At 40.5% G+C, this 25,350-nt stretch overlaps 2 protein-coding genes across 5 annotated transcripts in view; both read left to right on the top strand.

The window, feature by feature from the left end:
• The window catches only part of LOC105491688 (glucosidase alpha, neutral C), a 96,238-nt gene extending 71,490 nt beyond the window's left edge, over positions 1-24,748 (top strand). For 3 of the 4 annotated variants that reach the window (XM_071067030.1, XM_071067032.1, XM_011758271.3), the window contains 10 exons: positions 149-245; positions 8,006-8,107; positions 9,277-9,520; positions 10,630-10,694; positions 13,017-13,093; positions 15,708-15,782; positions 18,044-18,157; positions 19,356-19,468; positions 21,633-21,736; positions 22,340-23,970. In XM_071067030.1, coding sequence (XP_070923131.1) covers positions 149-245; positions 8,006-8,107; positions 9,277-9,520; positions 10,630-10,694; positions 13,017-13,093; positions 15,708-15,782; positions 18,044-18,157; positions 19,356-19,468; positions 21,633-21,736; positions 22,340-22,449 — 1,101 coding nt within the window. In that variant the 3' untranslated portion in view covers positions 22,450-23,970. Of the gene's footprint in view, positions 1-148; positions 246-8,005; positions 8,108-9,276; positions 9,521-10,629; positions 10,695-13,016; positions 13,094-15,707; positions 15,783-18,043; positions 18,158-19,355; positions 19,469-21,632; positions 21,737-22,339; positions 23,971-24,634 lie in introns of those variants that run through there. The other variant, XM_071067031.1, reaches the window with a different exon arrangement.
• The window catches only part of LOC105491693 (calpain 3), a 61,804-nt gene continuing 61,118 nt past the window's right edge, over positions 24,665-25,350 (top strand). Inside the window, exon 1 of the mRNA XM_011758284.3 lies at positions 24,665-24,748. The gene's annotated coding sequence lies outside the window, so the exon portion shown is untranslated. The remainder of the gene's footprint in view (positions 24,749-25,350) is intronic.

The raw sequence follows: 25,350 nt of genomic DNA, 5'->3' as shown, positions 1-25,350 counted from the left end.
ACTATGAAACTTATTTGATGGATTTATTTTAATATTTTCCATTTCATGCTCCTGCTTACTGTTTGCTTTTTGTATTTTAGATAGCTTATTGAGAATGTCTATACAAATCCAATCATCTCTTTGAAATTTTTCTTGTTTGGTGATATAGCAAATGGCCACTGCAGAAGGACTGATACAGCGATCTAAAGGGAAGGAGAGACCCTTTGTTCTTACACGTTCTTTCTTTGCTGGATCACAAAAGTATGGTAAGGAATGGCTCATATCAGACTTAAAAACACATTAGCAACTTTTTTTTAACCATTTATAGAATGTGATATTACTGTGTTGATACCTTCCTTTTCTTTTTTTTTCTTTTTTTCATTTTTTCATTTGTTTGTTTGAGACGGAGTCTTGCTTTGTCCCCCAGGCTGGAGTGCAGTGGCACAGTCATGACTCACTGCAGCATTGACCACCTGGGTTCAAGCAATCCTCCCACCTAAGCCTCGTGAGTAGCTGGAATTACAGGTGCACACCACCACACCCCGTTAATTTATATATGTGTATGTATTTTTTGGTAGAGACAGGGTTTCACCATGTTGCCCAGGCTAGTCTTGAACTCCTGGACTGAAGCGATCTGCCCACCTTGGCCTCCCAAAGTGTTGGGATTATAGGTGTGAGCCACCACACTCAGCTGATGCCTTTGTTTTCAGTAGCCATTGGTCAGGCCTTTGATTGTAGACAGTGGTATGCCCTAAAGTATGCATTTTGTCCTGTAAGGCGGAATAAACAAATTTTAGTCCTTTGATACTTGTTTCCCACTGAAGAAATGGGCACTTAATTGTTGGGAGAGTAACTTCTAAGTATTCAGTTTGTTGGGATAGTCATCTTTGATCCTGTCTCTTTGATTTATCAAAGCCAGGGAGATACACCTCTAACACATTCCGTTAACCAACTGTTCCACTTAGCAATGTGGCTTAAAATAGACCTGGCTGTTGCATGTGGTCAGGGTCATCTGTAACTGGATGCAGTTTACCAGCTAATGCAGATCTGGTTCAACTTAACCACCCTGTGGCAGGAAGACTATTTTAAGTCCCCTGGCCTTGCATAAACAACAAAGAGCTTAGATCCTAGTTTAAAGAATCCAGCCCTTACTATGCTGTGGACATTATTAAGCCTCCCACTCCACCCCTGAAAACCAGGCCCTGTGGCATTCTGGAAAGGGCCAAAATACTACAATCTCAGGCAAAGATTCATATACAGAGGTATTCAACACAGCAGTAGTCCTTGAAACAAAAGTAAGAAAGAAAATCTAAATACATAACAATAAGAGAATAGTTATAAAAGTATGGTATAGCAACATGATAGATTATCGTGAGGCTATTTATGTTTAAAAAAATGTTTTTCTTTTTTTATTTTCATAAGGCTATTTTAAATGGTAGCTTTAATTGCATGAGAAAATGTTTGTGATATGATAAATTAAAAAAGGAATGCCTAAGTGTTTATAATATCCTAATTTTGTATTGATATGTATTAGATGTACATATTTTCAGGATATGTGTGATAATTTGATATGTTCATATAATTAAATCAGAGTAATTGGGATATCACCTTAAATATGTATCTTTTCTTTATGCTAGGAGCATTTAAATTATTCTCTTTTAGCTTTTTTAAAATGCACAATCAAGGCTAACTATAGTCACCTTACTGATCTATCAAACATCAAGTCATTTCTTATCTCAATTTTATAAAAGATAAATGAAAGATAGTAATTTAAATAAATATGTAGGTAGATAGGCAGACAGTTAAATATAAGAAAATGATATCATTTATATAATTTATATAAATATATATATTTGATAATATCAAAAAGAAAATATAAAAAGATAAAAATACCTTGGTGATTTTGAGTGATTTTCATTTTTTTCTTTTACCTAACTTTATTTTACAAACTGTCTACAAGTATCATTTTTAATCACAAAAGAAGTATTTTTAATGAAAACATTTACCAGCAACAGTTAAAAAAAAGGTAACAGAAGATTTGAATATTAGGTTATTGTTGATCTCTTATGTTGCTCCATTGCTTAGCCTGCAGTATTCTGTGTGAAGCTATCAGCTTTGCTTCATTGGGTAGCAAGACATTACAGGAAACACTACTTTGTTAAGTCGTATGCGATGATCAATAGCCATAGAGACCTTCTGACTAAACAATGATATGAGACATGAAAATATCTGCATGTTTACGTGAGCTTTCTTGATGAGAATGTCTCCATATGGATTTCAAAATCTTTATGTAGATACGTACATATCTCACTTGAAGTCAAGAGGAAATTAGAATACTTTTTTAAAAGAATAATCCCTGGAAAATATTTTTTTGGGCCAGGGCGCAGTGGCTCACACCTGTAATCCCAGCACTTTGGGAGGCCGAGGCGGGTGGATCACCTGAGGTAAGGAGTTCGAGACTAGCCTGATCAACATGGTGAAACCCTGTCTCTACTAAAAAAAGAAAAAAAATTAGCTGGGCGTGGTAGTGCGCACCTGTATTCCCAGCTACTAGGGAGGCTGAGGCAGGAGAATCACTTGAACCTGGGAGGCAGAGGTTGTAGTGAGTAGAGATCACACCATTGCACTCCAGCCTGGGCAACAAGAGCAAAACAAAAAACAAAAAAAAGTATTTTATTGGTCAGGAACAGTGGCTCATATCTGTAATCCCAGCACTTTTCTGAGGCAGGTGGGCAGATCACTTGAGATTAGGAGTTTGAGACCAGCCTGGCCAACATGATGAAACCCTGTCTCTACTAAAAATACAAAAATGAGCCAGGCATAGTGACATGTGCCTGTAGTCCCAGCTATTCAGGAAGCTGAGGCAGGAGAATTGCTTGAAACTGGGAGGTGGAGGTTGCAGTGAGCCAAGAGTGCACCACTGCACTCCAGCCTGGGTGACAGAGTGAAACCCCATCTCAGAAAAAAAAAAAAAAAAAAGAAAAAAAATTTTTCCTGGCCATAGGGCAGCCTAAAATTTCTATGAAAGATTAAAACAAAAATAGCTACCAAAACTATTTTGGTAGAAGATAGACAAAAATGCTTCAGGAGTAGTATATATTTAGTAAAATAAGATTTTCCCTTTTATGGCTGTCTTTGGTGGTATATAATCTCTCATCACAAACTCTTAGCAACTCTTCAGTAAATAAGAACAAGAACACTGGCTTAGGCATCAGAGTGCCTGGGCTCAAATCATGCCTCTACCACTTAATAACTGTGTAACTCTGGGTAGATTATGTATCCATTGCTTGCTATACTTCCCTCATCTGCAAAATTGAGTTTATAATAGCGTTTATCTGATAGGATTGTTGTGATTATTAAGTAGGATAATACTAGCAAACTATTCAGCACAACGCCTGGATCAGTATGGGTTAAATAAATGTTAATTATTGTTATTGCTACTGTTATTGGGTCTCTGCTTTATGGCCTGTAACCGTTCTCTCGAATTTTTTAGGGTTTTCTTTGGGAGCGGGGGTGGTGGAGGTGGGAGGAAATAGGTACATAGATCAATGGAACAGAGTAGAGAATCCAGAGTATCCAACACATATGTGATCAATTGCTTTGCAACAAAGTTTCCAAGGCAATTTAATGGAGAGATTATAATTTTTCTTCAGTGTAAATGGTTCTGAAACAACTGGATATCTGTGTGGGGAAAAAAAATGAAACTACACCCCTGCCTCATATCATATTCAAAATTAAACTAAAAAATCAACTCATTTTAAAAGCTAAAAATACAAGCTAACTTCTGGAAAAAACATAGAATAAAATCTTTTTTTTTTTTGAGATGGAGTCTCACTCTGTTGCCCAGGCTGGGATGCAGTGGCATCGTCTCGGATCACTGCAACCTCCACCTCCCTGGTTCAAGTGATTCTCCTGCCTCAGCCTCCTGAGTAGCTGGGATTACAGGTGCCCACCACCACACCCGGCTAACTTTTACATTTTTAGCAGAGACAGGGTTTCACCATGTTGGGCAGTCCGGTCTTAAACTCTTGACATCAAGTGATCCGCGCTCCTCGGCTTCCCAAAGTGCTGAGATTACAGGCATGAGCCATCGCATCTGGCCAGGAGAAAATCTTTATGGCTTTGAAACAGACAAAAATTTCTTAGAAAGAACACAAAAAGTATGAATCATAAAAGAAAAAAATGACAAATTAGACTTCATCAAAATTTTAAAATGTCTGCCCTTTCAAAGACATTGGTAAGAAAATGAAATGGCAAACCACAGACTGAGGAAAAAAATATTTGAAATATACATATATAGGTATATCAGCCAAAATACTTGTATCCAGAATATATAAAGAACTTTTACTACTCAATAATAATAAGAAAGACAACCTACTTTAAAAAACAACCTACTTTAAGAGTTGGTTTTCTGAAAAAAAAAAAAATAATAACAAAATAGATAGACTGCTAGCTAGACTAATAAAGAAGAAAAGAGAGAAGATCCAAATAAACATAATTAGAAATTACAAAAGAGAAAATCTAGGAGAAATGGATAAATTCCTGGACACATATACCCTCCTAAGACTGAACCAAGAACAAATTGAATTCCTGAAAAGACCAATAACAAGCTCCAAAATTGAATCAGTAGTAAAAAACCTACCAACCAAAAATAGCCCAGGACCAGAGAGATTCACAGCCCAGTTCTACCAGATGTACAAAGGAGAGCTGATACCATTTCTACTGACACTATTTCAAAAAATTGAGGAGGAGGGACTCCTCCCTAACTCACTCTATGATGCCAGCATCATCCTGATGCCAAAACCTGGCAGACACACAAAAAAGAGAAAATTTCAAGCCAATATCCTTGATGAACATTGATGCAAAAATCCTCAAAAAAATACTGGCAGACTGAATTCAGCAGCACATCAGAAAGCTTATCCACCATGATCAAGAAGGCTTTATCATTGGAATGCAAGGTTGGTTTAACATACCCAAGTCAATGTGATTCATCACATAAACAGAACTAAAGACGAAAACCACATTATCATCTCAATAGATGCAGAAAAAGCTTTCAATAAAATTCAGCATCCCTTCTTGTTAAAAACTCTCAGCAAACTAGGTACTGAAGGAACATACCTCAAAATAAGAGCCATTATTTGACAAATCCACAGCCCACATCATACTAAATGGGCAAAAGCTGGAAGCATTCCCCTTGAAAACTGGCACAATACAAGGATGCCCCCTCTCACCACTCCTATTCAAAATGGTATTGAAAGAAGTCCTGGCCAGAGCAGTCAGGCAAGAGAAAGAAAGAAAGTGCATCCAGATAGAAAGAGAAAGGAAGTCAAACTATTGCTATTTGCAGATGACATGACTCTATATCTAGAAAACCCCATAGTCTGAGCCCAAAACCTCCTTAAGCTAATAAACAACTTCAGCAAAGTCTCAGGATACAAAATCAACATATAAAAATCATTAGCATTTCTATACACCAACAACAGTCAAGCCTAGAGCCAAATCAGGAACATAGTCCCATTCATAATTGCCACGAAAAGAAGAAAATACCTAGGAATACAGCTAACCAGCGAGGTGAAAGATCTCTACAATGAAAACTACAAAATGCTGCTCAAAGAAATCAGATATGACACAAACAAATGGAAAAACATTCCATGCTCATGGATAGGAAGAATCAATATTGTTGAAATGGCCATACCGCCCAAAGCAATTGATAGATTCAGTGCTATTCCTGTCAAACTACCAATGACATTCTTCACAAAACTAGAAAAAAACTATTTTAAAATTCATATGGAACCAAAAAAAAAAAAAAAAAAACCAACAAAGCCTGAATAGCCAAGGCAATCCTAAGCAAAAAGAACAAAGCAGGAGGCAATATGCTACCCAACCTCAAACTACTACAAGGCTGCAGTAACCAAAACAACATGATACTGGCACAAAAATAGGCGTATAGACCAATGGAGAAGAATAGAGAGCCCAGAAATAAGATTGCACACCTACAATCATCTGATCTTTGACAAAGCTACAAAAACAAGCAATGGGGAAAGGACTCCCTCTTCAATAAGTGGTGCTGGGACAACTGGCAAGCCATATACAGAAGATTGAAACTGCACTCCTTTCATATGCCATATACAAAATTAACTCAAGATGGATTAAAGACTTAAAAGTAAAACCCAAAACTATATAAAAACCCTGGAAGACAACCTAAGCATTACCATTCTGGACATGGGAATAGGCAAAGATTTCATGATGAGGACACCAAAAACAATTGCAACAAAAGCAAAATTGACAAACAGGATCTAATTAAAGAGCTTCTGCAGAGCAAAAGAAACTATCAATAGAGTAAACAGACAATCTACAGAATGGGAGAAAATATTTACAAACTATGCATCTGACAAAGGTCTAATATCCAGCATCTATAAGGAACTTAAGCAAATTTATGAGAAAAAAACAAACAGCCCCATTAAAAAGTGGGCAAAGAACATGAACAGACACTTTTCAAAAGAAGACATACATGTGGCCAACAAGCATATGAAAAAAAGCTCAACATCACTGATCAATAGAAAAAAGCATATCAAAACCACAATGAAATACCACCTCACACCATTCAGAATGGCTATTATTAAAAAGTGAAAAGGTAACAGATGCTGGCAAGGTTGCAGAGAAAGGAGAATGCTTATACACTGCTGGTAGGAGTGTAAAATAGTTCAACCATTGTGGAAAGGAGTGTGGTGTTTCCTCAGATAATTAAGAACAGAACTACCATTTGACCCAGCAATCCCATTACTAGGTATATACCCAAAGGAATACAAATCATTCTGTCATAAAGACACATGAGCGTGTCTGTTCACTGCAGCACTATTCACGATAGCAAAGACATGGAGTAAACTTAAATGCCTATCAGTTGTAAACTGGATAAAGAAAATGTGGTACATATACACCATGGACTACTATGCAGCCATAAAAAAGAATGGGCTATCTTGCCTGTGATCTAGTCTTTGATGTTTTTCTTTTTTATTAAATTTATTTTTATATATGTGAATGAGATCATGCCCTTTGCAGGAACATGGATGGAGTTGGAGGCCATTATCCTTAGCAAACTAATGCAGAAACAGAAAACTTTGGTTCTGTTCCACATGTTCTCACTTAGGAGTGGGAGCTAAATGATTAGAACACATGGACAAATAGAGGGGAACAACAGACACTGGGGCCTGCCTGAGAATAGAGGGTGGGAAGAGGAAGAGGATCAGGAAAAATAACTAATGGGTATTAGGCTTAACATCAGGGTGACAAAATGAGAAAATAATCTGTTTACCGACATAACACACCTGTGCATGTACCCCTGAACTTAAATTTTTTAAAAAATGAGCAAAAGATTTCTGTAGACACTTTACAAAAGAAGATACATGAAGAGGCTGGGCATGGTGGCTCATGCCTCTAATTTTAGCACTTTGGGAAGCCAAGGCAGGTGGATCACTTGAGGCTAGGAGTTCGAGACCATCCTGGCCAACGTGGTGAAACCCCATCTCTGCTAAAAATACAAAATTTAGCCAGGCGTTATGGTACACACTTGTAATCCCAGCTACTTGGGAGGCTGAGGCAGGAGACTCACTTGAACCCCGGGAGACAGAGGTTGCAGTGAGCAGAGATCACGGCACTGCACTCCAGCCTGGGCAAGTGAGAACATGACTCCATCTAAAAAAAACAAAAAACCCATATGTATTATATGCAAGTTATATCTTAAAGTTGATTTTTCAAAGGGTTCCTCCTCTATCCGACCTAAACTATACTTCAAAAATAAGTGCAATTTCAGAATATTTTCCTAGAATGCTTGTTTTGTAGATTTTAATAACTTTTCACATTAGAAAATTGATAATTTTCATTGTAGAAAATTAGAAGTTATTTATTTTAAGGCAAGAAATCGGTTTTCCTTTTCATTAAGTTGTCTTTTACAAATAAGGAATCTACATAGGAAATTGAACGCATGGGTTGATTTGTGATTTTAATACATTGTTGCTTGTGACCAAAGGTGCTGTGTGGACAGGCGACAACACAGCAGAATGGAGCTACCTGAAAATTTCTATCCCAATGTTACTCACTCTCAGCATTACTGGGATCTCTTTTTGTGGAGGTAAGATGAGTCCTTTGAGGCTTGAAGTGCAAGAAAATAAAAAGTGAGGGTGTTTTCGTCAAAGCTGATTACAAATCCCTTCTCATTAGCTGTTGTGGGCAGACATAAATGTGGGAAAGAGAAACTGTGAGAAAGTGAAGAGGAGCGGATTAGAGGGGAGAGTGAAAGGCTTGCCTCAGAGCTATTTCTGTCTGGTCTGTGTTGAGGACATGAAATCAAGTTGTCGGAAAGGGAGCCAGAGCCATCTTCTTATCACTTCCTTCCTGGACAGTCTTGATAACTAAGTTTCTCTTCCTGACAGCTGTCTTTTCTTCTTGAAAGTGAGAAAAATAGAAGTACAAGGAATTTAGAAAATCAGAAAGCCTTACAGAAATTCTTTTCACTCAGCAGATTTAAAATTCTGTGGCATATTTTAACTGTACTAAAACAAAAGATATGCTCTTGAGAAAGATAAATTTAGTTAAAATAAGATTTTCCGATGGACTGTCTTCCCTGCATCCTAAGAATTCTCTGTAGATGAGAGATCTCAATATGGAAGGGGCTCAAGATGGCTGCAGTTCCAGCTGCTCCTTGTTTCCTGTAGGAGTAGAAGCAAATTATTATCATTCTTTTGATGCATGTGTTTTTATTTCATTGGTCTATGTACAACACAAGGAATATATATGCTGCTCAATGGCCCAGCATGGGATTCTATTCAGATAATCACAACCTCTACTTCTGATTATCTGCTTCTCTTCAGTTCTTTCTGTTTTTATCTTAGTCCAGCTGTTGCTTCCAAAGGAAATCAGTTGCCAACCACCCCCCTCCAACACACACACACACACACACACACACACACACACACACACACACACACACAGAGTTATTTAATCAGGCAGACATTTTTCAGTGTCTGGGTTATCTGTTTTGGGGAACATACAGGAATATTGATCTTGAAATAAAGCTTCTGACCTTTTGACAAGAAAGTAATATTCTAAGAACCCATTGTCAGATCCCCAAACAGACTGAATTATGTAGTAAGGGTCACCTGTTTGAGGCCACGGCTTTATCCTGTCCTTTGGAGTGCATATACTCTGCTTTTCTCCTGTCGGTCTTCAAGACCTTAATTTCCCTGTGTGCATGATTTATTCAAAGCTTGGTTGCCTCACTTGGCCTTCTTTTGCTTCCAGCTGACATAGGCGGGTTCATTGGGAATCCAGAGACAGAGCTGCTAGTGCGTTGGTACCAGGCCGGAGCCTACCAGCCCTTCTTCCGTGGCCATGCCACCATGAATGCCAAGCGACGGGAGCCCTGGCTCTTTGGGAAGGAACACACCCGGCTCATCCGAGAAGCCATCAGAGAGCGCTATGGCCTCTTGCCATATTGGTATTCTCTGTTCTACCATGCACACGTGGCTTCCCAACCTGTCATGAGGTAAAAAGCTTCCTCCATTCAGGGACTCCAGCAACCAGTCTGTAATAGAAGATCTCAGTCATTAAAGAATGCAGTAATTATAGTGATTTCAAGAGAAAGGTGAAGAAATGCTACATAGTTAATCAAATTTCAATAAGCTTATTGAGCAGCAGCGGTGAACAGGGTGCTGGCTGTTGGGGACACAGAAGATAAAAACTAGGTCTCCTGCTTTGTGATTAAAATGTGAATATTTGATAGGAGACAGAATAGAGATATTTCAGAGAAAATGGAAGTGGCTTTGTAGTAACATTCATTCAGTATTTAACCTATAAGTATCTTCTCATGAAGAATAACTTATTTTGCTAGTCTTAGGCTTGAATCATATGAAAAAGAGTCTTGGCTCTTTGGCATGTTCCCATTTCCTTTGAATAGTTATAAAACTGAAAATAGGCCAGGCGTGGTGGCTCACACCTGTAATCCCAGCACTTTGGGAGGCCAAGGTAGGAGGATTACCTGAGGTCAGGAGTTCGAGACCAGCCTGACCAACATGGTGAAACCCTGTCTCTAAAAATACAAAAATTGGGCCAGGCGCGGTGGCTCAAGCCTGTAATCCCAGCACTTTAGGAGACCGAGACGGGCGGCTCACGAGGTCAGGAGCTCAAGACCATCCTGGCTAACACGGTGAAACCCTGTCTCTACTAAAAAAAAATGCAAAAAACTAGCCGGGTGAGGTGGCAGGCGCCTGTAGTCCCAGCTATTCAGGAGGCTGAGGCAGGAGAATGGTGTAAACCCGGGAGGCGGAGCTTGCAGTGAGCTGAGATCCGGCCACTGCACTCCAGCCTGGGCGACAGAGCAAGACTCCGTCTCAAAAAAAAAAAAAAAAAAATGCAAAAATTGGCCAGGCGTGGTGGTGTGTGCCTGTAATCCCAGCTACTTGGGAGGCCAAGGCAGGAGAATCGGTTGAACCCAAGAGGCAGAGACTGCAGGGAGCCAAGATAGCACCACTGCATTCCAGCCTGGGCAACAGAGCAAGATCCATCTCAAAAAAAAAAAAAATCACTAAAAATGTAAGTGATTGATTGCAATAAGATGTCTATAATGATAAAACAATACTTTTTTTCTTTCCCCAGGCCTCTGTGGGTGGAGTTCCCAGATGAACTAAAGACTTTTGATATGGAAGATGAATACATGCTGGGTGAGCATTTCTGGGTTTTGTTGTTGTTGTTGTTTTGTTTTTTTTGAGACAGAGTCTCACTCTGTCACCCAGGCTAGAGTGCAGTGGTGCAATCTCAGCTCACTGCAACTCCACCTCCCGGTTTCAAGCAATTCTCTGCCTCAGCCTCCTGAGCAGGTGAGATTACAGGTGCCTGCCACCATGCCTGGCTAATTTTTGTATTTTTAGTAGGGACAGGGTTTCATCATCTTGGCTGGGTGGTCTTGAACTCCTGACCTCATGATCCACCTACTTTGGCCTCCCAAAGTGTTGGGATTACAGGCGTGAGCCACTGTGCCTGGCCAAGCATTTATTGATTAATTATAGTCATTTTTAAAAGTGTAATTATGTTTTTATTATATTTTCTAATATAAGAGCCCTAAAAAAAAATCCGAATTCCAAGAAAGCCAAAAAATAAAAATAAAGGAAATTCCTTCACCAAGATTTCTAATGCATTATTAGTAGGATCATACCTCCATTCTGTTGTGATGTAGCATTTCTCATAAATTGTTCTTGCTGACTTATTTGGTGGATGTCTTTTAGGATTCTTGTTCTGGGTTCACTCTTCTAATCCTGTGAGATCACTTTAGGGAAGGGAAGTAGAAAAAAACAGCCCGGGTGGTGATAGGAAAGAACCAGAAGAGCTTATTTCGTATGCAATAATAGGATTTTTTTTGGTTGACCTCTTCTTTAAGAAAGATTAACTATCAAATCCAGAACATAGAATTTTATCAGCTTAGTAACAGGGCTCAAGAAGCCAGGCTAAATATACTGTTCCCCAAAGGGTGAATCTCATTTCTGGGTTTTTTTTTTTTTTTTTTTTTGAGATGGAGCCTCACTCTGTTACCCAGGCTGGAGTGCAGTAGTGTAATCTCAACTCACTGCAACCTCTGCCTCCTGGGCTCAAGCAATCCTCCCACCTCAGCCTGCTGAGTAGGTGGGACCACAGGCATGCACCACTATGTCTGGCTAATTTTTTTCTATTTTTAGTAGAGATGGGGTTTCGTCTTGCTGCCCAGGCTGATCTCGAACTCCTGACTTCAGGTGATCCACCCACCTTGGCCTTCCAAAGTGCTGGAATTACAGGCGTGAGCCACCACGGCCAGCCCCATTTCTGAGTTCTTTAAGTCTCCACTCATCATTAGGTCTCAGTTTAATCGTCACTGCCTTGGAGACACTTCCTTGACCACTGCTTGTTTCCTTATACCTAATTCTACCTAGTAAAAATCAGCCCCTCTTATTATGTAACTTTCATTCCATTTTGTAATTTTGCCTCTTTTGGTATTTGTCTTAATTCTAATTCATTTGTAATTATTTTTTACTATTTGTTTTCACTAACTGTAAACTTCACAAGGTCAGGAGCCACGCTTGTCTTATTGGCCACTACATCCCAGAGCCTCACATGGTGCCCAGCATGCAGTAGGCACTCAAAATAACTATTTATTGAATAAAAGAACAAATTAGTAAGTGGGTAAATTTTACATATGTGTTGTACCAAGGTCAAAGCAAATTTAATAATCCAGATTGCCGTTAAGAAAACCAGAGGCCAGGCATGGTGGCTCATGCCTGTAATCCCAACACTGCAGGAGGCCGAGTGTGAGATCGCTTAAATTGAGGAGTTTGAGATTAGCATTAGCCTGGGCAATATAGCAAGACCCTATCTCTACAAAAAATTTAAAAATTAGCTGGGCACGGTGTGTGTGTACCTGTAGTCCTGTCTACTCAGAGGCTGAGGCTGGAGGATTACATGAGCATAGGAGTTAAAGGTTGCAATAAGCTGTGATTACACTGCTGCACTCCTGCTTGGGGAACAGAGTGAGACCCCATCTCCTGTCTCTAAAAAAAAAAGAAAGAAAAAGAAAACTACAGCCTCTCTGATGATAACCGTCCAAGCAAGAGGTGCTGAGCATCCACACTGACCACACTTCTGGATAATAGTTGTGGGCTTCCCATCATCAGTGTCACTCACAGCAAATAGTGAAGCACTTGGAAAGGAGCAATGGTGCTTTGACTACTGACACACTAGCAGTTAGACAAAAAATGAGACCGATGGACTGTGTCAGAATCCCTTCCTATAATCGCAGTATACCCAAAGTGCATTAATGACAAGTGATGACCTTTTTGAGCTCACCTCTTTGAGCACCTGTCCTCTTTCTATCAGTGCATCTCTCTGACAAATCACTGGTTCAACTCTCCGAAGTTCACAGTTGGGAGGTCTGTAACCCCATGATAGCTAGCACTCAATTAAAGAGAAAGGAGATTTTTAGACCTCTTATAATGATACTCAACTTTATTTCCTCTTAGGGAGTGCATTATTGGTTCATCCAGTCACAGAACCAAAAGCCACCACAGTTGATGTGTTTCTTCCGGGATCAAATGAGGTAAGAGTAATAACAAACAGCCACATATCTGATACGTCTCATATTTCTCATCCCTTCTTTTCTTTTAGGAAAGAGATTTCTTCTTCATGTGTTTGTGAACACACCCCAAATGACTATAGCAATTAATGATTATAGTAAGTCATGACCACTGTCCTCAGAGGTCAAAACACTTAACGGAGGAGAGAAGGGAGAAAGCTGAATTGGTGAGGATTCCGAGGAGGATCAGAGTGATTTTTAATCTTCACACTTTGACTAGTAAAAGTGAATCCTGATAAACACACCGAGGCTTGGGGTAGGAAGAAATCTTCAGCAAACTCTGGGGGAAAGCAAGTATGAAGTGACTTTGCTCTTTGGTCTAGCTCTATCTGAAACCTGAGTTTTGGGTACCAAAAGCTGGTCTCAATACACTCACCGAAGTGGGCAAAAAGTAACAGTCGTGACTCCTCTCCCAGATTCCTCTGCTCTTTTATTATTGTCACTAATTACTGTCCCAGGTATAAAATATCATCCTGGACCTGCTGCAGCCCAGGGCACTGAACCCACGCAGGGCACAGGGGAGAGGAGGGAATTCCGTTGGTCTGCAGACAGAGAGCCATGGGTAATAAGAGCAGCCTCCAGAGACAGGCCACAGATAAATCCAGAGGGGCCAGGAGAAGAACTGGAGCAAAACTCAGGGCACCACACTAAGGGAGGAGGGTGTAGAAGGGAGAGTAGGAAGGAGACAGACCCTACAGAGAGTCCTTGAGCACTGGAGCATGCCACAGGGTTCAGCAGGCAGGGGAAGAGCCACGCAGGTATGGAGCTGATATGGGACTGCCAGGCCACATAGTCATGGACTGTAAAGGCAAGTGGCAAGGTAGCTGAGCCAGGCCACGCTTGCTGCTCAGTGCTGTCAGGCTCTGGGCTGGCAACCCCGTGAAACCACATCTAGTGCCGTCCTCTCCCTCAATCTAGCTTTACGTATTTGGTTGTTCTTTTAGTTTCTTAAGGCTTCTATAACAAGTAACTACAAACCTAGTGGCTTAAAACAACAAAACTTTATTCTCTCACAGTTCTGGAGGCTTGAAATCTGAAATCAAGGTGTCGTCAGGGTCGGTTTATTCTGGAGGCTCTGAGGTAGAATCTGTTCATGCCTCCCTCCTGGCTTCTGGAGGTTGCCAGCAACCCTGGCCTTCCTTGGTTTGTAGCCACATCACTTCCTTGGTTTGTAGCCACATCTCGCCTATCTTCATGTTGCCTTTTCCTCCGTGTGTCTCTGTCTGTCTCTTATAAGGACACTTGTGGTCACATTGAAGGCCCACCTGGATAATCTGGGATAACCTCCTTGTCTCGGGATCTTTAACTTAATCAAACCTGTGACCATAGAAGGTAATATTCATTCCTTCCAGGGATTGTGACATGAATACATCTTTTTGAGGGGGGACCGTTCCACCTACTATGCTTGTCATTATTGACAGAGCAATAACCAGGCTTCTCTCCAGAATGTTCATGAACTATGGTCCGTCCTCTTGGTTTCTCCAGTTATTTGGAGTTCTGAAGATGAGGGCTCTTTACTAAGGTTCCCCTGCCAAGTAGAAACCTGAGGAAAAGGTTAAATGCAACAACTGCTGAATAAATGCCCTACCAGATATTTCTGCTGAGAATTTCTCAAGTTGATTCCAGCAAAGTGGTGGGTTCCCATTAAGAGGAACTGGCTCCCTTTCTGACTTAGTCACAGAGTTTTACTCGTGATCTATCATCATTCCAAACACGTTGTTGTGAGTGTGTATTATGTTCCTTCAGCACTATTTCCTGGACTGTTGTGTGATTGTTTCTCTTGCTTCACAAACTGCCATATAAAGGATGTGGTAATACCAGGAGGTGAACTTGCAAAATGGACTCCAGGGCTGCCAGGAAGCGTTCTGAGCTAGAAGAAAGAAAAAGATGTTTGTTTTCATTCTGCTTCTGATGATATCTTAAGAATTTATCCCATCAAATTAGTTTAGAGACCTTATTGGTACTTCAGCAACTAAACCCCCTTGATAGATAAGAACATTATCCTTGAATTATGCTTTGTTTAAAAAAAAAAAAAAGATACTATAGTAGTAATTCAAGTTTCCATTTGTTTTCCTCCCAGGAAGGAGGAGGAAGCATTTCCTTCTCTTATGCTTCCTTTTCTCATGCTTTTGTAATTTATTTGCCTGCAATGTGTTTGTCTTCTTTGCTGTCTTTTTTCTTTTCTCCATCACCTCTTTCACTACTAGAAGCATTAAGTTTTTATAAGCCAAGTGGACTATAAGATCCATGAGGACAGGAACTATGTCTTTTCTGTTCAGTCATATATACTCAGCACCTGGCACAGTGCTGGGCACATGGTAGATTGTTCAATAGATAGCTTTTGGATGAATAGAAAACAAATGGCCTTTTAGTTAAATTAATCAGCCATAGTCCTTTGGGATCTTCTTAAAAAGCACATGTTCTTCGTAACTTCTACCCAATATATTTTTTAAGTTATACTTATTTTAGCTTTCTGTCTATTTGAAATCCAGGTAAGTGGATATTTTGCTGAATAATGAAATGGTGAACAGAATTGCTCATGTACTTTTTTTTTTTACTGGACTCCATTACTTTCTAGATCTGGTATGACTATAAGACATTTGCTCATTGGGAAGGAGGGTGTACTGTAAAGATCCCAGTAGCCTTGGACACTGTAAGTTATTTTCAGACTACTGTTTTTACCTATTGTGCTCTGTTGGTTGGCTAGGGCTGCCATGACAAAATACCATAGACTGGGTGGTTTTACACAACAGAAACTTATTTTCTCGAAGTTTTGGAGGCTGGAAGTCACAGATCAAGGTGCCAGCCAATTCTGTTCCTGGTGAGGGACCTTTTCCTGGCCTGTAGACTGCTACCTTCTTGCTGTGCCTACACATGGCAGAGAGAGATAAACAGAGGATGCTGTCTCAGTTCTCTTCTTACAAGGATACTATTCCTATCGTTTCAGGACCCCATCCTTATGACCACATTTTTAACTTTAGTTAACTCCGTAAAGGCCCAATGTCCAAATATCTCGGGCTTGGGGATTCAGCATTTGGGGGAGATACAAACATTCAGTCCATAATAAGTTCCTCTATAAAAAGAACCAAGGATGCTAGTGTTCTACACAATAGCACATACGCATAGAGACAGAAGGTAGGTCCGGGGGTGCCTAGTGCTGGGGCAGAGGAGGGTTAAGGAGTCATAAGGAATAACTGTTAACTGGTTCAGGGTTTCTTTTTGGGGTGATGAAAACGCTTTAAAATTGATTGTGGTGATGGTTGCATGACTCTTAATATGCTGAAAACTGTTTAATTGTACACTTTAAATTGATGAGTTGTATGGTATGTGAATTCTATCAAAGCTGTAACATGTGAGAAAAAAAGAGTTAAGAATCACATCTACTCAGATTTCACAGATTGAGACATCAGAGACAAACATAGCTCTTCCCCGTATGTTTACATTTGTGTGTCTAAGAAGAACAAAAACACTGAAAACAGAGAAAACACGGTAGTCACTGTCCGTGCTGTCTGGAATGTCATTCTGCAGGACTAAGGCAAAAAACAGGAGCTTTCAGTTGTAATCCTGGGCCCAGGGGAAGACATCAGTTATGATGTTAAAATCAAAGTGGTCCATCCAGGCTATCTTGAGTTTCTAAAGGGAACTTTCTTTCTACACTTGAATTGCAACCACTGCCACACTACCACAGCCCTAAGTAGTGTAAAGATTGATAAGTAGATACTGATATTATTTTGTAAACCATCAGCAGAAATATGAACCCCATTATTTAAAAAAATAGTTTCAGATGTCAACTTTCAGATCTAAAAGAGAACTTAACAATCATCTACTCTAATCCCTCACACAGGTAAAAAACCCTGAGATTCAGAGAAGTTACATTATTTGTCCAGGAACACAGCAGACTTGTGGCAGAACTGAAACAAGCCCCCAGGTGCATTCGCTTGGGCTGGACTCCCATTCTAGAACCCATTTCACTCTAACTTATGGCCTTGTTCTTTGAAAAAAAAAGAAGAAGAGAGAGATTGGCCAATGAGGGAGGGACATGTGTGGGGAGATGGAAATGCTTTACTTCTCGCTGCCAAGGCAAGTTAAGTAGAGGTAGGACATCTGAACTAGTGGGTCCTCAGTCTCAACTTCACGTATGTTCTTGTACTCTCCTGCGTGCTCATTCTTGAGTCAGAGCAAAGCAGAAGCCCTCCTGTGACACAGGCAGCTTCCTTACAGGAGGCAGGAAACCTGCCCAGGCAGTGCTGCCTGGAGTGCCATTCCAGAAGACTCATAGGTATGGGCCTGTTGTTAGGGTCTCTTAAAGTACCCTTGGTGGTCTCTAATGTAACAGCAGCAGTTTCACAGATTTACCTTCAGAATTGAGTCAGTCATCCAGGTGATCCATAGAAACAGGGAGCAAGAGGGGACAGGCTGCAGTGAGTGAGGACAAAAGTCATCTGCCCAAACCAAGAAACCACCATCGGTTATACACACACATACACAGACTTCTGGGCCCACTCACACAGACAGAAAACTTCAGTCATTAGCAGGGCTCTAGAAATAAGCATGTATATACTACACTGATAGGAAAATTTAAAATACAAAATAGGAAAGGCCACTTATAGGATGGGCAGAAAAGAATTCATCACTTAAGAGGAAAAAACAGCAAAGACAGACATAGATAACAAACCAATGAAGGGCGGGAAGTTTCCCTAATAATTAAAAAATGGACCATTCTTCAGCATTAGAGCTCTTTTCCTTTCAATGCCAGGACCCCCATATTTGCCATCTCTCTGCCCCAAAATTTATTTTGCCTATGAATCCGCACTTGAAAAGAGTGTGAATCTTATAAAATGAAATATTTTTAAATTCTACCCTGAAATGTTCTTATATGAATACTGCTTCCCTGAGTGTGCTGCTCTGTTACAGATTCCAGTGTTTCAGCGAGGTGGAAGTGTGGTACCAATAAAGACAACTGTAGGAAAATCCACAGGCTGGATGACTGAATCCTCCTATGGACTCCGGGTTGCTCTAAGCACTAAGGTATTTGGTAAATCTGTTACCCATTTTGTTTCTACTCTCTCTTTACAGTGTTAGCCTTTTGAGTGTGTGACACTACTTAAAAGTGATGAGCTCCGTCTATGAGATAGGCGCTCCTGACATTTATCTAGAAATCAAGGTTTGAATCATTTCCGAATCATTGTTCACTTATCTGCCTTCCCTGGAATTGTTCTTAAGGGAACTCTTGAACTAGGAATAACAGAAATGTTCCTCTTGGGCACTGTGATTGTTGGTGCTCTTCAACTTGACATTGATTACTACTGGAATGAATGCTTTTCGAGCCATAGACAGCCTTCCCACATGGATTAGCCCTGAAACCCAGTCTCCCATAAAATGGTACCCATGTCTATGCACCATTTCAGAGATCCCAATCCCAACCAGTGATTTCTCATCAGGCAGCTCCAACAACTAAAACCCCCTTGGGCAAAGCCTGGGAGGACCCAGAAATGATGTGTCCTTTTGAGAAGATTTTTTGAGCCTATTGAGGCCTGTAGCAGATTCCTCTCCTGTCCATTTGTTCAAACATAGTACAGGGCCAAACAAACACCAACTCTTACGCTTACTATATTAATACTTACTTGCATTGATATCAGTATTATAAAATGATTCAGTTATAGGGGTTTTTTCCCCATCTTTTTCACTTAGGCATGTCTTTTTGGGCCAAACTATGGGCCCCAGACCCATGCGAGGCCCCAGAATAAATGCAAAAGACTAGTGATGCATAGCATATCAAGTATTGTCAATAATAGTAAACTGCCATGTACTCCACGTGAAAAAGGAACCAGATACCATTCTCTAAGTGGAGGGCCTTCTAAAGATAGTTGATCTCATCTATTATACATTAATTTTTTTTAACATCAGTATTATTCAATGAACTTTCTTGACCTTGTTGTCACATTCTGGTGGAGTATTTTCAGGGAATCCACTTATACCATTGAACATACTTCATAGTTTAAATTCTTTCAACAAAGCCTAACTCTTTGTGTTCCTCTTATGTGACTTTCCTATTGTTTTACTATCTACTCGGGAGTGATTGGTTATTGAATATGTTAGGTATTTGTATGACTATTTTATATAGCTTGAATTTTTCACAAACTTTTAATTCTATTGCTACCCTTTAGGAGCTTTTCCTGTAAACCTATCATATAAGTACATTCTGTCTCTGTAATTCATTCTCCAGGGTTCTTCAGTGGGTGAGTTGTATCTTGATGATGGCCATTCATTCCAATACCTCCACCAGAAGCAATTTTTGCACAGGAAGTTTTCATTCTGTTCCAGCATTTTGATCAATAGGTAATGGCAGCTAAAGAAACTGTTTGTTTTCTTAAGTAAATCACACTGTCCGTTCGGCATCCTCAAGTACACAGGTATGTTTTAAGGTACATTTTTTTTTTTATTGAGATGGAGTCTTGCTCTGTCGCCCAGGCTGGAGTGCAGTGGCACAATCTCGGCTCACGGCAAGCTCCACCTCGTGGGTTTACGCCATTCTCCTGCCTCAGCCTTGTAAGTAGCTGGGACTACAGGCGCCCGCCACCACGCCTGGCTAATTTTTTTGTATTTTTTTTAGTGGAGACAGGGTTTCACTGTGTTAGCCAGGATGAACTCAATCTCCTGACCTCGTGATCCACCCGCCTCGGCCTCCCAAAGTGCTGGGATTACAGACGTGAGCCACCGCACCCAGCCATTTTAAGGTACTATTTAAGAAATGAATGGTGAAGGCCATTTCTGGAGTATTTTTCTTTTTCTTTTCTTTTCTTTTTTTTTTGAGACTGAGTCTCACTCACTCTGTTGCTCAGGCTAGAGTGCAGTGGTGTGATCTTGGCTCACTGCAACCTCCACCTCCCAGGTTCAAGCAATTCTCCTGCCTCAACCTCCCAAGTAGCTGGAAGTACAGTCACGCACCAGCACACCTGGCTAATTTTTGTATTTTTAGTAGAGACAGGGTTTCACTATGTTAGCTAGACTGTTCTCGAACTCCTAACCTCAGGTGATCCACCCACCTCAGCCTCCCAAAGTGCTGGGATTACGGATGTGAGCCACCGTGCCCAGCCCATTTCTGGAATATTTTTCAACCACTCTACCATGAATGATCCTCCCTTATTGTCTCTACCTTCCTTTCCCCGACTTTCTGTTTTTTTTTTTTTTGGTTGTTTTTTTTTTTTCAGATGGAGTTTCGCTCTTGTTGCCCAGGCTGGAGAGCAGTGGCACAACCTCGACTCACTGCAACCTCCGCCTCCCAGGTTCAAGCGATTCTCCTGCCTCAGCCTCCTGAGTAGCTGAGATTATAGGCATGTGCCACCACGCCTGGTTAATTTTGTATTTTTAGTAGAGACAGGGTTTTTCCATTTGGTCAGGCTGGTCTTGAACTCCCAACCTCAGGTGATCTGCCCGCTTCGGCCTCCCAAAGTGCTGAGATTACAGGTATGAGCCACTGCGCCCAGCCCCCTGACTTTCTAAAAAATAAAAAAGGACTTAATTTAAGCTCCCACTAATTCCATTCATTCATCCATTCACCAATTCACTAAGTATATGATTTATTACAATTTGATTATCTAAGTCACATGTGTAACTTTTGTGTTCTTCAGTGATTTTCCTTCAAATAACTTGTTAAAGAAAGCCTGATTTGGCCACCAGTTAACTCTTCCTTGATACACACAGTCGTCTTTTTTTTTTTTTTTTTTGGAGACAGAGTTTCATTCTTGTTGCCCAGGCTGGAGTGCAGTGGCTCAATCTCGGCTCACTGCAACTTCTGCCTCCTGGGTTCAAGCAATTCTCCTGCCTCAGCCTCCCGAGTAGCTGGGATTACAGATGCCCACCACCACGCCTGGCTAATTTTTTGTATTTTTTAGTAGAGATGGGATTTTGTCACGTTGAGCAGGCTGGTCTTGATCTCCTGACCTCAGGCGATCCACCCACCTTGGCCTCCCAAAGTGCTGGGATTACAGGTGTGAGCCACCATGCCCGGCCGAGTCGTCTTTTTTTTTTTTTCTTTTTTTTTTTTTTTTGAGACAGAGTCTTACTTTATCACCCAGGCTGGAGTACAGTGGTGTGATCTCAGTTCACTGCAACCTCCACCTCCCAGGTTCAGGGGTTTCTCATGTCTCAGCCTCCCAAGTAGCTGGGACTACAGGTACGTACCACCACTCCTGGCTAATTTTTGTATTTTTAGTGGAGACAGGATTTTGCCATGTTGCCCAGGCTGGTCTTGAACTCCTGGCCTCAAGTGATCTGCCCACCTCTGCCTCCCAATGTGCTGGGATTACAGGCATGAGCCACTGTGCCTGGCTCTTTGATTATCTTCTTTTATTATCTCTTCATCCTGATAAATATGACTCTTATATGGATTATGCCTCCAAGGGACAGATGAGAGAGGAACTCACAAGGCTGGAGATGTTGAGCTGGTGACCACTTCAAACCCCCATCACTCTCCTTTTAATACTGTTTGTATCTATTCCAGTTCTGCCGACCAGAGAGGTCATTATCCCAGCAAGTGTGTGGTGGAGCAGATCTTGGTCTTAGGCCTCAGGAAGGAGCCATCTTTTGTGACTACCCACTCATCTGGTGAGAAAGCAGTCCATTCTTACCTCACCATTTCTTTTTATAAGCAAGTATCTGCAGTGAGGAGATGGTTAGTCCCCACACTGACATAATATGCTCAGCCTGAGTGGACTGTGTGCTTTCAGGTAGAGGTGAAATCTACTAGTTTCTAGAATAAATGAGGCCATCTTGCTTCTCTTCATGAATTGATATTTCTCCTCACTTTTAGTGTTTTTCTAAGGAAACTTATTTGGGGCTTGAGATAATATCATGGCTTCTCTGAATATTTGTTTAAACTGTAGCTGCCTGAAGACTTGGAGAATCCTATCCATGTGTTTGGAGTTTATGAAAGGGCAGGATGGGGCTTATATCCTTTCTTGCTTCCCAAAGTTCTTGGACAAATTTATTTGTTCCTTATGGTTTCTTTTCAACCAGTCTTGCTGTCAAAACAATGAAGTTTTCCATGTTTCTAAAACTTCATGGAAACTCATGGGTAAAAGTGCTATTAATTTGGAGTGGGGTATAAGGTTTTATGATAGAGTGAGAAAACATTTCAGATTTGAAGAAAAGATTTTTCCCTTCTAGAGATTCATCAAAATTTCCCTCTTTTATTGTCTTGCTATTTAGATGGTAAAGATCAGCCTGTGGCTTTTACGTATTGTGCCAAAACGTCCAGCCTGAGCCTGGAGAAGCTCTCGCTCAACATTGCCACTGACTGGGAGGTCCGCATCATATGACAAAGAACTGCCCCTGGTGATGTGAGCAGGGACCTGCCAGTCCCTTTCAACCTTCCCCTCGCCTTTTTTGAGATTTGTGCAGCAATCTACTTGCCTTTCCTGAGTCAAAATAATCTTTCATTCGTCACCATTATACTAATGAACAATAGATTTCATGTTTTAAATTTTCAGATTTTACATGTTAAGATGTACTAGCAATATTCCTTGTGTCAAACATCCCCTTTTCTCCCGGATACATAGCCCTGAGACATAGCGTTCAAGAGTCTTCTGTTGCTTCCATTGCTTGAGCAAGGCTGCATGGTTCTGTTTTAATGTGGGCCAAGCCTACCTGGGCAGCCCCTTTGCCAGGGCTTGCCTCGGGCCATGTAGCATTGGCGTTGTGGCTGCAGCAACTGAGTTGCTCAAGGCCAGTCTCCAAGTGGACAGCAGCCTCTGATAGTCCCCACAGTTATCTTCCACCCACATGGACTGGGCAAAGCAGCCCTCTTCCGTGTGCACTGCATACGCTGCAGCAGTGGGAGTTATTCTCCCCTAGAGATCCACTTGGCAGCACGAAGGATTCTTTTCTCTTTCGTGCTTCTCAGGCTCAATAGTTTCTAGTTAATCTTAAAATCCATGTCTTTTAAATTGTTTTTTAATTAAGTGCTGTCTGCTAACCAAAGAATATTTGTAACATGAGTAAGCTATGATTAATAACAATGAAATGAATACCCATGTACCCACCACTGGATTTCCGAAGTAGAACTCATGACTGGGACTAGGATGAGGCAAGGGAGGCCCTGGCCTTGGGCACAAAATGTAAGGGATGCCAAAAAATACAGTAATCAAAATAAGTAATATTTCAATCCACTATTTTTAAAAATCAGAATTAATGCAAAAAAAAAAAAAAAACCATGATGAACAAAATATCAAAATTTAAAATAAAGACAGGATTAGTATTACTGGGTTTTCCTTTTGTCCCAGGCTCTAATGTGGCTTGGCATGGAGCAGAACATTACAATATACCAGTCGCATCATAATGCCCAAGGCTCTGCAGACCCCAGTGGCTCCCTGCTGCCTGCCTCAGCATCTGTTTTGGCAGCCTCAACTCCCCAGCACTCCTCAGCACACACCTCTTCTTATCAGGCTTCCTCCCCTTAGCAACTTGCCAGTGGCCACCTCTGTGCCTTCTCATCCCTGGGCACCAATATCCTCTTGCCCTTACCATCCTTCCAGGCCCAACTCAAATCCCACTTTCCCATTAAGCCTAACTACGTGAACACCCCTACCCCCATACCCATTAGCAGTGATTAGCCCTTCCCTGTAATGCTATCCCACTTATAACTGTGCTCTACTTACCATTCTCAGGGATCATACCTTAATGTTTTCAGTGTGTCTCTGTTCTCACTAGATTGTATGTTCCTCAAGAGCATGTTCTATTTCTCTTCTATCTGACACAGCACTATTATACCTGACTTTCAGTAACTGTTAGCTGTGATTGGTTAGCTGGTGGATTTAATTGATTAAAAAGTTACATTTGAATGTATTTCCATCTCATTTACTTTTCTGATACAAGATTCTTCCCAAAGGCAGTCAGCATTGTACATGTGTATAAGTTGAGATTTGAGCTCTGCACCATATGTAAGCTCACAGAGACCTGCACAGATTCTTTGCTCCTATTTCTGTAAGTTTTGCAGTTGAGAAGAAAGGAGCAACCTTACATTAGCTGAAGCCACGGTTCCTATCTTCAAATTTCCCTTGCCAACCTAAACTAAAACTTAGCCAGAAGACTGGGTGCTCCTCCCTAATATAAATGATAGTTTTTAATATCATTTAAAGTTGAATCAGAACTCTCTTTAGGTCAACATTTATTGCACATCTGTTCTTCCATTTAAAATATTGTTGGAGGAATGGAACAGTAACTAGTAGATAAGTTAATGAGGAGCTGCTCTGTTTTGACCCAAATCTATATTGAAACATTTGGCTAGAGACAAGTGGAGAGAAAGATAACCTGGGTGTTTTTAATGGTTTTCTGCGCTTATTGCTTCTCACACTTTACCTGCCTCCCATTTCTGAATTTGTGTACCAGAGAGCAATATGGGGCTGAGTTGGCCTACAGGTAATAAGTTACTTTTTTGTGGCTAATTCTTAATATAGTTTCATAGGAAACTGGATTTTATATAAGAAGTTTTATTCATTTCAACAGGGTTCCTAAAAAAGCTCTAAAATGAATTCATAGTGTGTCTTTCCTTCAAGATATAAATGTCAAGGAATGAGTTGACAAATCAGTTTAAAAACAGAAACTACCCAACAGAAAAATGTAAGTATAATCTTTCAGGATTATATAAAATCAATATTAAAAATATTTTATAATATTTTATATAAATATATAAACATTTTATATATGGAGCCTGGTGACAGAGACTCCATCTAAAAAAAAAAAAGAGATAATCTCTAAAATGTTGTATGTTTTCTGATACTTAACTGTCAAAATACAGCAGATATCTCAAGTTTCCTCAGATGTAAAATGGAATTAGTGAAACTTGCAGAGTGTTTCTACAAATTTGAAATATTTTATGTGTACAGAAAGGGAAAAATAGTAACATTACCAGGGAGAAACTCGGTAAACATTACTTTAGGCAAGTGATCAAAGTTGACATCACCTGTAATAAAACCTATCAATATCGTGTACCCCCAAATATGGTTTGAGGAGGTGGCCATGTCAAATCTGTGACAGTCTTCCCCCAAATCCATAACCTTAGTCTAATCATGTGAAAAATATCAGAGAAACCCAAATTTAGGGTCATTCTACAAAAACCTGACAAGTACTCTTCAAAAGTGTCAAGGTCATGAGAGACAAAGACTGTGGAATGATCAGAGACTGGAGGACACTAAAGAGTTCTATCTTTGCAACTCTTTTGT

The sequence above is a fragment of the Macaca nemestrina genome, chromosome 7, assembly GCF_043159975.1.
Source record: "Macaca nemestrina isolate mMacNem1 chromosome 7, mMacNem.hap1, whole genome shotgun sequence".
NCBI classification, from domain to species: domain Eukaryota; kingdom Metazoa; phylum Chordata; class Mammalia; order Primates; family Cercopithecidae; genus Macaca; species Macaca nemestrina.
The sequence above is the reverse complement of the archived record's forward strand: the minus strand, read 5'-3'. Positions and strand labels throughout refer to the sequence as shown.